At 44.1% G+C, this 13,889-nt stretch overlaps 1 protein-coding gene across 4 annotated transcripts in view; it reads left to right on the top strand.

Annotated features, from left to right (window-relative positions):
• The window catches only part of TTC39B (tetratricopeptide repeat domain 39B), a 284,247-nt gene that overhangs the window by 242,416 nt on the left and 27,942 nt on the right, over nucleotides 1-13,889 (top strand). For all 4 annotated transcript variants that reach the window (XM_029605819.1, XM_029605828.1, XM_029605809.1 and 1 more), the window contains one exon: nucleotides 6,621-6,732. In XM_029605819.1, coding sequence (XP_029461679.1) covers nucleotides 6,621-6,732 — 112 coding nt within the window. The remainder of the gene's footprint in view (nucleotides 1-6,620; nucleotides 6,733-13,889) is intronic.

Genomic DNA, 13,889 nt, shown 5'->3' with positions numbered 1-13,889 from the left:
ATGCTGGGAATGCCTGGGGTGGATTCTATGTTAGAGCCGAAGAACAATCCCATTTTGATCTCCTTGCGTAAAGCCTCTTGCTTTTTCCATGTTCTGATTGCCATTTGAGAATTGATTGATCTTGAATGGGACGCCCCGGAGGCAAATTTCAAAGGGGGTCGGGCATTGGAAGGCCTATACCCTCTGGATCGAGCTGTGAGAGAGCGTTTGCATTTTCCCCAAAGTGGATGCCTTGTCTGCACCGTATATAAATGGACAACTATTCCTGTGGAGGGAGGAGTGGCTTTGAAGGATGTGCATGATAGGCAGATTGAATCTATCCTTAAGCAGGCCTTTGATGCAGTGGCAATGACTCTGCAGATTGCTTCCTGTTGTGCTCTTGTGGTGCGTTCTTGTCTGCTTCTCTCTCAGGAGGTGGATGATTCCGGGGTGAATTCCTGAGCAGTTATGGAACCCGCTGCCACATTTTTGGAAAGTGGAAGTGGTGTAGGCTTCCATTACCAGGTTGATAAAGTAAGTGATTGGCTCTGCGAATATCGCTAAGAATGTAACTTCTTACCGATATTCAGGCTCATTCTACCAGGGTACAGGCTTTGACTTGGACTGAACTTCAGTTGGTGTCACCGGTGGAAATTTGTAAGGCTTGCTATCACTCTTTTTCAAAGCATTGCTGGCTGGATCGAGCCAGTGAGGATGCAGCCTTTGGCTCAAGCATTTTGAGAGTGAATCTGGCAGTTCCCACACATTCTGAGAGAGATCTTGGGTACATCCCATGCATCTGGACTGGTCTGGCTGGGTGAATGAGTAATTTAGCCTTTCTTTGAATCCGGCCAGACCAGTCCAGGATTCTCTCAGACTGCCAGAAGGTATTCTCATTCCGATTCTATTCTGATAGCGTTATTAGGAACATAGTTGCAGAAAATATAGTGTTACAGTTGACTATTGTAGGAGTGTATCTTGGTTGTATGCCTTGGGAAGCCCCTGGGTTAGTGGGGTATGGGAAGTTCTCTGTTTAGTTTGAAAGGAAGAATACTGGCAGGTTGAGGTCAGCATAAGACCCTACAAAGGGTGACAACAGCATATCTGTTCTCTTCTGATGACATCAGCATACCTATTCTCTGCTGGTAAAGGAGCCTAAACTCTGCATCTGGACTGGTCTGGCTGGACTCAAAGAAAGGAAATTAGCAGTTAAGACTAAATTTCTCTTTAAAATGAGTCTGATTCTGGCCATACTTTGTGTCAAGTTTGGCAAATTAAAATCAAACCCTGTGCTAAAAACGTAGCCCAGGGACCTGTGTATCTGAGAAAAATTGAATAAACACTCTTCATGCATAGTTGGACAATGTCTTCCTCCTCAGAATTATTCACTACATTTTCAGTTTCATTATCTCTTTTTGATTATGAGATGTCACACTCCTGATTTTGCCAACGTACAAAATGGGGCAGAAAAAGCGATGCTTTGTATCATCACAATAAAAGAGTAAGATCTTAAAAAACTGAAAAATGCTGCTTGCATAAGTATTCAGCCCCTTCAGATTAGTACTTGGCAGAACCACCTTTTGCTGCAGTAACAGCTTTAAGTCTGTTGGGAAACGTTTCTACCAGCTTTGCATACACTTTGTTTGGAAGTGATTTTTGCCCATTCTTCCTGGCATATTTGCACCAGGTTGTTCAGGTTGGTTGGATGATGCTTATGGATTGCAATTTTCAAATATTGCCACAGATTCTCGATTAGATTGAGATCTGGACTTTGACTTGGCCATTATAGAACATTCACCTTTTTGCTGTTCAGCCACTCCTGTGTTGCTTTGGCTTTGTGCCTGGGATCATTGTCCTGCTGAAAGGTGAACTTTCTCCCGTTTTAGTTTTTTTTAGCAGACTGAAGCAGGTCGACTTGCAGTATCTCCCTGTATGTTGCACCATCCATCTGACCTTTAATTTTTTTAATTTTTATTTAATCTTTATTAACTTTTCTTATCAATGACTTACATCATGAAACAAGTAAATATGTATTTCAACATAGTAAATAATAAAAGAAATGCATTATTATCAAATCATTCAGTTGTTACATATGCCATAATTGGGGGAGACTTCTGAAAATTTAATTTATCATAACTAATACAATAAGGAAAAAGGAGTAATACAATTTTTTACGTACCATCATCCTTTAACGCCTCAGCTTGACTTTTATCTAATAGAAAGGTTTCCAAGTGTGTTGAGTCAACAAAACCAAGTCTTTTACCTCTATAGTTTACTAAACATAAACACGGAAACTTTAGAAAAAATGTGGCTCCAGCAACAATTACTCGACTTTTTAAAGACAAGAAGTATTTTCTTCTTGCCTGTGTGGCTCTAGCCACATCCGGAAATATCTGTACCTTGTGCCCACAAAACAACATATCTTTAGATCTAACATTTTTTTTAAACAATATCTCTTTATCTTGTTCCGCTACAAAGGAAATAAAAAGAGTAGCTCTATTATTTATTACATCCATCGACTCCTCTAAGAAAGTCGACACTCCCAGAGTAGATGGGACATCTCCATTTTCATTTTGCCCTTCAGTACCACTGATTGGCCTTTTTATCAAGTAATACATTTTTGAGATTTTGGGGATGTCCACATCTGGATACAATAAAAACTCTTTTAAGAATTTTTTAAACATCTCCCAAGGAGATAATAACAGAGTAATGGGGAAATTTATTATTCTCAAATTTCTAGATCTTAACAAATTCTCTATATGCTCAATTTCCTTATGCATCGTAATACTATCATGTAGAAACACATTCTCCGAGGACTGAATTAATTGTATCTTATTTGTTAAAACCAACATATCTTCCTCATGTTTTTCTACCTTCTTCACTTGCTCATCTATTAGACTTCTATTAGAATTAATATCTGCCACCAAAGATTCATTCATCTTTATCACATTATTATCTAACTTAGAAATCATTCTATCTAGATCAGCTAAAGTAACATTTTCCGAAATTACCATCGGATTAAAGCCTGATCCTGAGTTAACTGGGAGCATTAATTGTTGTACATTAATACCAGATGGATTAACATTCTCAGTCCCATGAGGCATACTTATGCCTCCCTGAGCTGCTCCTACCAGTTCTCGAGTTGTTTCTGTAGATGTTAACGCTGACGGCTGTAATAAGGACGTTGGTCCTTCACCAGGACTTAAGGAGGTCAAAGATATACCTCAAGAACTGTCCTCTTGTGGCGTCTCCAACACCCTAACAACGTGTTGGTCCATCGGGCCGATGCTATGTTGTAGCACTGGAGATGAGGTGCTGAATTTCGCCTTCCGTTTCTTGCCCATCGAGGAAATTCAAAGATCAAAACAAAATCTCCAGGCCGGCCTCCGGCCTTCGCCGGCCTAAGCCGGACCAAGCCGCACACCCCTTCGGAGCACGCGACTTAGACGGCGTGCTGGCGGTGGCGGGGCACCGCCCTTCCTCAGCTTTTATTGTCAGTAGGGGCGCCCTCGGCTGACGTCACCCGTAGGCAACTCAAAGCTCTCCTGCCGCAAGTTCTTTACCTCGGAATCCGGTATTGGCAGCCCAGGGAAGGTGAACACCTCCTCCTTCTCCTTCACGCACTCCCCCTGACCTTTAATTTTAACTATATGCCAAGTCCCCACTGAAGAAAAGCTTCCCCACAACATGATGCTGTTACCTCATACTTTACTGTTGATTTGATGTTTGCTGAGGAATGGGCAGTGTTAGGTTTGCACCACACTTGGCATTTTGAATTTGGGCCAAAAAGCTCCATTTTTGTCTCATCTCTCCACAAAACCTTATTCTGTCTTTTAGCTGGGTCACTCTGGCAAACTCCAGATATGCTTTGATTATCGCTTTTCTTCAGTAATGATTTCTTTCTAGCCACCTTCCCATGCAGGCCAGTTGCATGCAGGTCTCTTGATATGATTATATGGTGCACCTCCACTCCAGTCTCAGTACTGAACTCTGTAGCTCCTTCGTAGTGATTGTTGGCCTCTCTGTGACTTCCCTCACAAGTCTCCTTCTTGCTTTGATGCTGAGTTTTGAGGGATGGCCTTGTCTAGGCAGTGTCTGGGTGGTATGATGCAGCTTCCATTTCCTCACAGTTGATCTAACAGTGCTCACTGGGATAAGAACATAAGAAATTGCCATACTGGGTCAGACCAAGGGGTCCATCAAGCCCAGCATCCTGTTTCCAACAGTGGCCAATCCAGGGTACAAGTACCTGGCAAGAACCCAAAAACTAAGTATATCCCATGCTACTGATGCTAGTAATAGCCGTGGCTATTTTCTAAGTCAAATTGATTAATAGCAGGTAATGGGCTTCTCCTCCAAGAACTTATGCAAACCTTTTTTAAACCCAGTTACACTAACGGGCGGATTTTCAAAGCCCTGCTCGCGTAAATCCGCCCGGATTTACGCGAGCAGGGCCTTGCGCGCAGGCACGCCTATTTTCCATAGGCCGCCGGCGCGCGCAGAACCCCGGGATGCGCGTAGGTCCCGGGGTTTTTGGACGGGGGCGTGTTGGGGGCGGGGCCGAACGATGCGGCGTTTTGGGGGCGGGACGCGGCGTTTCGGGGGCGGGCCCGGGGGCGTGGTTTCGGGTCAGGGCATTCCAGGGGCGTGGCTGCGCCCTCCGGAACCGTCCCCGGGTCAGATCTCGGCGCGCGTGGATTTACGTCTCCCTCCAGGAGGCGTACATCCATGGATAAAGGTAGGGGGGGGTTTAGATAGGGCCGGGGGGGGTGGGTTAGGTAGAGGAAGAGAGGGGAAGGTGAGGGGAGTGCGAAAGAGAGTTCCCTCCGAGGCCGCTCCGATTTCGGAGCGGCCTCGGAGGGAACGGAAGCAGGCTGCGCGGCTCGGCGCGCGCCGGCTGCCCAAAATCGGCAGCCTTGTGCGCGCCGATCCAGGATTTTACAGGATACGCGCGGCTATGCGCGTATCTTATAAAATCCAGCGTACTTTTGTGTGCGCCTGCTGCGCAAACAAAAGTACGCGATTGCGCAGTTTTTAAAAATCTACCCCTTACTGCACTAACCACATCCCCTGGCAACAAATTCTAGAGTTTAATTGTGCGTTGAGTGAAAAATAATTTTCTCCGATTAGTTTTAAATGTGCTACATGCTAACTTCATGGAGTGCCTCCTATTCCTTCTATTATCCAAAAGAGTATATTTTGTAGCCACTTCCTGCCTTTTGCATGTCTATAACTTTATCTTTATTTCTTTAGAATGCTCTTTAGGCTTCATTTTTTACAGCTTTTCCTCAGATTCATAGTCTGACCAATGGTACTGGAATTAGGAAGTCTTTTATCTAGAAAAGCTGATCTTTTTGTAATGATTCACAGGTAGCAGCCAATTGTAAGCCAATTGTTAGGGCAATATCTTTCATCTGTGTAAACTTTGAGCTTCCACAGCACAGGGGTTGAATACTCATGCAAGCAGCATTTTTCAGTTTATAATGTTATTTTACAAAAAATGCAGAGAAATAATGAATTGTGACTTTGAAAATTTACTTTAAGAGCATACTGGTTTGCAATAAACATACTGGGGTAGATTTTAAAAGCCCTACGCGCGCCGAGCCTATTTTGCATAGGCCTGGCGATGTGCGCAAACCCCGGGACGCGCGTATGTCCAGGGGCTTTGTGAAGGGGGCAGGGCGGGATGGAGGCCTCTGGCACAGTGGCCGTGTTGTGGGATTGCGTGCCGGCACTCGGTCGGCACGCGCAACCTACACCTGCCCGGAGGCAGGCGCAACTTATGGAACAAAAGTTAGGGGGGGGAAGGTGGGGGCGGAAGGAAAGTTCCCTCCAAGGCCGCTCCGATTTCGGAGCGGCCTTGGAGGGAACAGGAAAAACCATCAGGGCTCCCCTAGGGCTCGGCGCGCAAGGTGCACAAGTGTGCACCCCCTTGCTTGCGCCGACCCCAGATTTTATAACATGCGCACGGTTACACGCGCATGTTATAAAATCGGACGTAGATTTGTGCGTGCTGGGTTGTGCGCACAAATCAACGCCCGCGCGTAGGTTTTAAAATCCGGCTCACCGTCTGGAACAATCTATGTAAATGTCACTTGTAATCCACACATCTGCTGACTTTTTAGGGGATCGAATAATTTTGCAAGTCACTTTATATATATATTTTTCATTTTACAAATCTCTGCTTAACCAGATATCTTTGAAGATATCCAAATAAATAACTAGTTATCTGGCTAACCTGAATTATAGTTGGATAACTACTTATCTGGCTATAATTTAGATGGATTAGTGGCTGAATATACCACATTAGCCATTTGGATGGATTACTACAGCAGAAAATATAAGCTTCCCCCACACTAATTACCTATGGTGCCTCTGTCCTGGGCGGACTTACGGTACCTCTAGAAATGAGCAAGCTGGTCTGTTCACATTTTAGCCTCCTGCTGAGACTGTCAAGTAGTGCCAGTTACAGTGATGGTTGAAAATGGGTAGAGCTGTTGAAGGTATTCAGTAATGTTACAGTATGGGCAATACTTCAGTTGAAGATAGGAATTCCATTAATTTATATGTTTAGGAAGAAATTTGATATAAATTGGAAACCTCCATAACCCTGTTTTGGGTGCCTGTTTCCCTGATTGCAGGAAATGATGTATATCTGGAACGGCTTCACAGTAGCTGGTAAGAGACAGGATCTCACTGAAATGCTGTTGACTACTATTGAAGAAGGAGAAGCTTCTTTGCAGAATGAAAAAAGTAAGTGTGAATTTGAGATGTGCTTACATGTTTTCCCTCCAATCACCCAAAACTATCTAGTTAGCTTTGTAGACGCAGGAACTTCCATCTGTAAGGACACTGATTGATTGGCTCCAGAATGATTTTGGATAATCTGGCATGGTGACTCCTGAGAGAAGTTTGGATATATTTCCCAGCCTTGGCGGGCAGGTTGCTTTATACTTGTTTTTCTCTTCGTCTCTTCCACCTTCCTTTTATCCTTACCACAATGGAAAACCTTTACTACCAAAAGTGCTTTAACAAAAGGATGTATTTTTAAAGAGATTTAAAATGAAGGCCCTCCCTCTCGCCACCACCACACAACGAAAGCAAATTAACCAGTTTTTAGCCTTAACTGTATTTATGGGACTTGTCCATGCTTTAAAGTTAGTAGGCTAAAAGCTTGCTATGAAAAGTTGCCCTTCAGAGTAAGTTTGCAATAATTTTTCGTTTTTAATTTAGCATTTCTTTATTGGGTGTTAAACATAGGGAGGGCAATTTTTCAAAACCATTTACTTGAATAAAAAGCAACGATACACCACTATGTATCAGCTCACTTCTGAAAATATATAAACTAAATGTGGAATTAATATCTATTAGCTGCTGTCTCTTCAATGTTCCCCACTACGTGGTCAGTCCAGCTTGCAGAAGTTTGTGAAAAAAAAGCAAACCATTTATAGTAGCTGGGCCCTTTTCTTTGAAATTCTTTGTCTGAGCAACTCTGGAAGCAATCCTGCTTTAACCACCTTCAAAAAGCAGCTGAAGACACATCTTTTAAAAGAAGCTTTTGGACTTTAACTTCAATGGCTGCTTTCACTCAGCTTAAACAACATGAGCATGAAGGAGCTTTCTTCATCCTGAGCGCAGTAACTTGATAAGAGGTTCCATTTGATGATCCTGTTACTATCCCCAGCAGAAACAACAAGGAAGACTATCTACCAATGCCTTGAGGGTAACAAAAAAAAAAAAAAGGGAGAGATCCGAAAGTCCTTAAAATACTTTATTGCAATGAAGACAAGTTTCTCAACAATTGCCCGACTCTGGCCGAGTTTCGTCCGCTTACAAGGGGTTGCTTCAGGGGCTGTAAAATGTAAACAATATATTGAGATAACATATAAAATACCATATAAATTAGTGTGAGCCATATAAAATGATAACATATAAAACGGTAACATATAAAATGATAATATAAATAATTATCAAAAAACCACACCTATTCATAAATAAATAAATAATGAAACAAAGACAAAATTGAAAAAACAAATATAGACGTCAGCAGCACAAGTTCAATATGAATCACAGAAGAGGCACGCTTAATGCAGAGTATGGCACATGAAACTCAATGTATATAGAGATTGTAAGTACAGTGTTTTTATCAAAAATGTATTTGTATACGTATAAAACATTATTTTTTATTTATTATTTATTGCCTGTATGCGCGATATATAGAATATATATTGTTGTTCAAGTTCAAAAAAGGAAACCTAACGAGATAATATGCCAGTTGGTTAATATCATTCATAGAACTGAGAATGAAAATAAAAATAAATATAGATATAAATAGCATAAAAAATTGATTACATACTGTAAAAGCGATTATTCATGCTTCATCAATTTAGGATTCATAACAAATAGGTTATTTTACTGTGGTCATACAATGCACGGTTGCTTTTAGTGTCATAGATATCTCTAAGTTATCAAGTTACCCTTTTATTTAAAAAATCCTCTGATGTCATCATTGAATTTCTACTAACTCACTATCGGACCGATACAGTACCGATGCATAAAAAAAAGTGCGGCAGTGTTGGGCACCTGCTCATTTGACGCGTGCACATTTTGGTTCTCGATCCGCTCAATTCAGTATTCAAATTAGACGCAAATCCAAGCGGCGCCAAAGGAGCCCCAAAAGCGTGCCTATGAAGCGGGTGGCGTTCGCAATCGATTTTACTGTATAGAGCGGTATAGAGCACCTATCCAGTATCCAGGGTGCGCTGGATCCATACCTGTCATTTCTAATGTCATTTTGAAAATGTAGGAAATGTTATCGATCTGGAAATGTTACATTCCAAACTTTTCATCGATCTGGAAACTTATCCCATTCCCCCCCCCCTTTGTGACATCATCGCCGTGTCATAATCCTACCTTGGACGTGTATATAAGTCGCATCACCAAGTAGCAAAAATCCCTTTGTACTTGGTTCGGGCCAGGACAGAGCGGTTACAGCGGTACCTTTGGATATCATTTGGACGATCGGCAACGCTTTCAGCAGGTAAGTGGATGGTTCTTTCCAACAGACCCCGCATGGACACCGGGGCCGCTGCCCTGAGCATCCGGACGTCCTTGATCAGAGGCCCCTCTACCTTCCACGTCCGGGTGCTCAAGGCAGCGGCCATGGACATTGGAAGGCAGTGGGGCCTCTGATCATGGACGACCGGAAAGAGGCGGGAACGTTGGCCCTACCTTCCACATCCTGGTACAGGATGTGGAAGGTAGGGCCTGTGAAGGCCTGGAAAGGTGCGCCTGTGAAGGCCTGGAAAGGTGCTCAAGGCAGCCTGGACATCCGGAAATAGTTACCTTCCAACGTCCATGGCCATTGCAAGGTAGGGGCCTCCGATCATGGACGTTCCCGCCTCTTTCCGAATGTCCATGATCGGAGCCCCGCTGCCTTCTAATGTCCATGGCCTCTGCCTTGAGCGCCCGGACGTGCAAGGTAGGGGCCTCTGATCATAGACATTCCCGCCTCTTTCTGGACGTCCATGATCGGAGGCCCCACTGCCTTCCAAAGTCCATGGCCACTGCCTTGAGCGCCTTGAATGCCCGGACATGCAAGGTAGGGGCCCCCGCTCAAGGCAGCGGCCATGGACGTCTTTATTGCATGTTCTGCATCTGCTCTTCTGTGTTGTTGATTTTCCCTCTTTATTGTATTCAATCTTTATTGTATGCTCTGCATGTGCTCCTCTTCTGTTTTGTTGATTTTCACTGTTTACTGTGCGCCTCTTCTGTTTTGTTGATTTTGACTGTTTATTGTATTCAATCTTATTGTATGCTCTGCATGTGCTCCTCTTCTGTTTTGTTGATTTTCACTGTTTATTGTCCTGAGCACGGACGACTCTGTCCCTGTCCTGGGCACGGACGACTCTGTCCCGCCTTTGCCTGCATAAAAAAACAACACAAGAAGATCATCCTAATACATCTTGATTATTCACTTCATTTTTCACTTCATATATAGAAGTGGAACCTCAGGGACGCATAATTGTAGATGCCCAGACACAACATGCTACCCTTAGATATTAAAAAAACAAAATATGTATATAACTCCTCCGGTCTTTGTGCTGGGTACTCCTGTTGGCTGTTGTCTCCAATAGGCCGTCTAGAATTCGCTCGCAGAGCATTTCTTAATCTCCTTCACACCCGTTGAAAAAAGATTGCCAAAGCCAATATATACATGTAGTCCATGACACTGTCCGATGTTGTCCGTTGGATATTCACGACTGTCAAGAGCAGAGCACCACACTAACACCAGGGTCAGGGTAGGCGGTAAATATTGAGGGTAAACACGCGGAAAATGTGCAGGTTAAAGGCGCTATTTTGGGCGAGCATTACTGTATCGAGGGGAATAGCTAATCAGCTCATTATACATCATTAAACACCATTAACATAGTATCTACATGCAGCGGGCGTCAATTGTTATGCGTCGTTTTCAGCACGCGTTAAGGACACGGTAGAGCGTATACTGGATCACACATCCGTCTTGCATGTCTAAAACGCACGTCTAAGTCTCGTAAAAAAGCACACAAGCAGGCCCGTGCTTTACTGTATCGGCCTGTATATTCGCAGTATACTCCGCATTAGCATTCCTTTACAATGGCTGACATTTCTTTTCTCATTGATAGGACTACTTAATCCACATTTTCCAGCCCAAGCATCATCCACAAAACAGCTTTTCGATTTTGAAAGGCATGCCAATATTGATCAGATCAAATAAATGGGGGACTCGGGACTGCCCTCCCGGCCTGACCCCGGACACGCCCCGGCGGCCTATGCAAAATAGGCGCGCGAGTGCCCTGCACGCGTAAATCCGGCAGGTTTATGTGCGCAGGGCTTTTAAAATCTAGCCCTTAATGTACAGTACAGCACTATTTATCCAGAGATCCATTATCCAGAAACTCTTATTATATAGAAAATGGATGTCTGGCCAGTCTCTTCCCTTACCCCCTCCTCCTGCCATTGCTTCTTTCCTTGCCATGTGCTTCACAGCTCCAAATTGACCTCCCTTAAGGGACCTATTGAGATTGGAAATCTCCTTCTGCTTATAGGCCCTTGCAGTTGGAGAGGATAGAGTTATTATTCTATGTACTTTCTGATTCCCAAGAAAATCAGAAGATTGAGACTCTTTGTAGACGAGAAGGACTTGAATGTATACCATGTAGAGATACACTCCAGTAACAGGAGATAGCAGATTTGTGGCAATCCCACTGCTGTGTCTTGCTTTTTGGCTTGGCATCAGCACTTCTCATATTCAACAATTGCTTATTCGACATTGCAGTATAGTTGCACAAGTTGGAAGTGCATATGTTATTTCCAGTGAGGAAATAAGCTGATCAAGAGTACATCTTAGGCAGGGGCAGAAGACTCATTGCAGAATACTATCCAGTAGACACTCAAATCAGTGCTTTTAGTCTATTCTTCAAATCTAGGGTCTCATCAAAATCTTGAAGAGCTTAGAATCTCTCATTTTGTGCCTTTCCTATCATAAACGTAACACACACACATACTCCATGCCAAATTTCTCAACATTTAAGTTTTTCTAACCACAGATAGATTTAATCTTGTCTTAGGTAGTCACTTAGAGAAACTCTACACCCAAGGTCCCTGGTCTTTCCAAGAAAGGAGATGTCACATGAACTTCTTGGAGATGAGGGTCCTACCAAAATCTCTAAAGGTCTTCATACAAACTGACAGCCAGGTAGTCATGTACTATTTTAACAACCAGGAAGGAATGAGCTCTATCCTCCTGTACCAGGAGGCAGCTGCAAAGTGTGACTTTAATATCCCTCATGAAATATCCCTGCCATTTACTGGCACGAAAAGAAAATACCCTAGCAGACGGACTATGCTATCTGCTAAGGCCTCCCCCCCCCCCCCCCCCCCCCCCTCCACACACACACACAAAAATAGTACTTGATTCTGGATGTGTAAGACAAGATCTCTCCTCATGTGAATCGGGTGCTGTATCTCTCAGGTTTATTCATGATGCATTTACTCATAATAATCTGCATTGCTTAATGCTCTTGATTCTTTCTCATCAAACAAGTTAAGTGTATTCACTCAAAGAACCTATGATTCTAAAGAGGTTAATGTAGAAAGGCATTTGACTATTTCCTCCTGCTAAGCAGATAAATGTTGTACACACGACTGATTGTGGGCACACATTTTATTGAGATTAAAAACAGGCAGTGCTTAAAGAGCTGCAGAGTGGAGCCAGTGTAAGCAGTTCCCTGTATATACCCAGATCAATCCAGACTCCTGGGTTTTGCCTCCCCTCCAGCAGATGGAGACAGAGAAAGTTTTACTGACACTGCCACATAACACGAGGCACCACCTGCAGTCCCACAGTATTTCTTTGTCTCCGGGAGATGGTGGAGGTGCAAATCCTACAGTCTGAGACATCCGAACTACTTTTATAATGCCTATAATATCTATGTTAACTCTCACACGAATCTTTTGAACACTCTGTTAACTTAAAAACTTTGTAAACCGTTGTGATGGCAAAAGAACGACGGTATATAAAACTCGATAAATAAATAGAAAATAGGCAAGACTAGAAGATCCAGAATTGCTTGTCTCCCAGGGGGTTATTAGGTCCTGGTGGGGCCATCACCCCTGATCTCTGAGGCGGACGAGCAGAGGGTTGGGTACCCCTTTATTGCTCAGTCCTTCATCACCAGACAGGGTAGAAAATGGGTTTTCAGTTCCCTCACCCTGAAGGAGGAACAGAGCCTGCTGCCAGTCTTCTTTCAAGGGAAGTGTTAATTTTCCTTGAGTGCCTGCTTAAAGTTTTGATTAAAAAAAAAATTTGAGGAAGTTTAAAAAAAAAAAAATAAATAAAAAATAGGGGGGTTTCTGTGAGATGGCAAGCTTTGCCCCAATTCTTTCTTACAGGCGATCAGGCATCTCTGCTTCTAATTTCCCGTTCCTCCGGTGGCTCTTAGTTTGTCACGGCTCGGCGCCACAGTTTCATGCCGCGGGGGTTGTGCTGCTTAGTTTGTGAAGATGCGAGATGGCCTGTGCTCCTGGTGTCTCTCCAGGGGAGAGGGCACTTTGGGGATGGTGGCAGCGACTTCAGCCAGGTGCCACGAGCCTGGGAGGTGCCACTTCAACCTGTGGATGATCCCTTCCCGTTAAGCTATCTCATGAGCCGGGGAGGGGGATTTCCCTCCTCCTTTGTCACGACGGTTAAGACCTCTGGAGAAGATCAAGATACTGGGGGGAATCACGCAGGAGGTGAGGAGGATTCCCTGGAGGACTCCCTGGAGTACTCTGATGCCTCTTCTACATTTTCATCTGATTTTGTTCTCCTGTTACATAGAGCTTATAAGTCCAGGAAAGCTGTGGGTCAGCTCAGAGCTGCACAGGGGGCTTCAGAGCACTCAAGGCCAGCAAAGTGGGCCAGGCCCTCCTGGGCTGCAGGGGCTACAAGGGTACGGTGGGTCCCAGGGGCCTCAGCACTGACTACCGCTGTGGAGAGCTCCTCTGAGGCTTCAGAAGTGGAGAATTCATGGATGCAGGGCTCACCGGGGTTGGATCTGGCTTTCGCAGATCAGGATCCAGATCAGGTGCTGACTAAGAGCCCGGCTGTGGAAAGGGATGATCCCAATGTGGTACTGCTGTTCCATGAGGATACCCGCTGTTCTGGAAGAACTGGGTATAAAGTCCCGCGAGAGGAATCGGGGCTAGAAGAACTGGACCCGGTCATGGCTGGCTCCAGGGTTCAACAAGGTCTTTTCCATTTCACCATTCGTCAGCATGTTGGTATAGGGAGTGGAATACTCCCTATACCAACAAGGCATCTCTGGATTTGACCAAAGCATACTTACACATTGGAATCCAGGCCAATCATCAAAGATATCTGAGATTCA

This window comes from Rhinatrema bivittatum, chromosome 1, assembly GCF_901001135.1.
Source record: "Rhinatrema bivittatum chromosome 1, aRhiBiv1.1, whole genome shotgun sequence".
NCBI lineage: Eukaryota > Metazoa > Chordata > Amphibia > Gymnophiona > Rhinatrematidae > Rhinatrema > Rhinatrema bivittatum.
The sequence above is the reverse complement of the archived record's forward strand: the minus strand, read 5'-3'. Positions and strand labels throughout refer to the sequence as shown.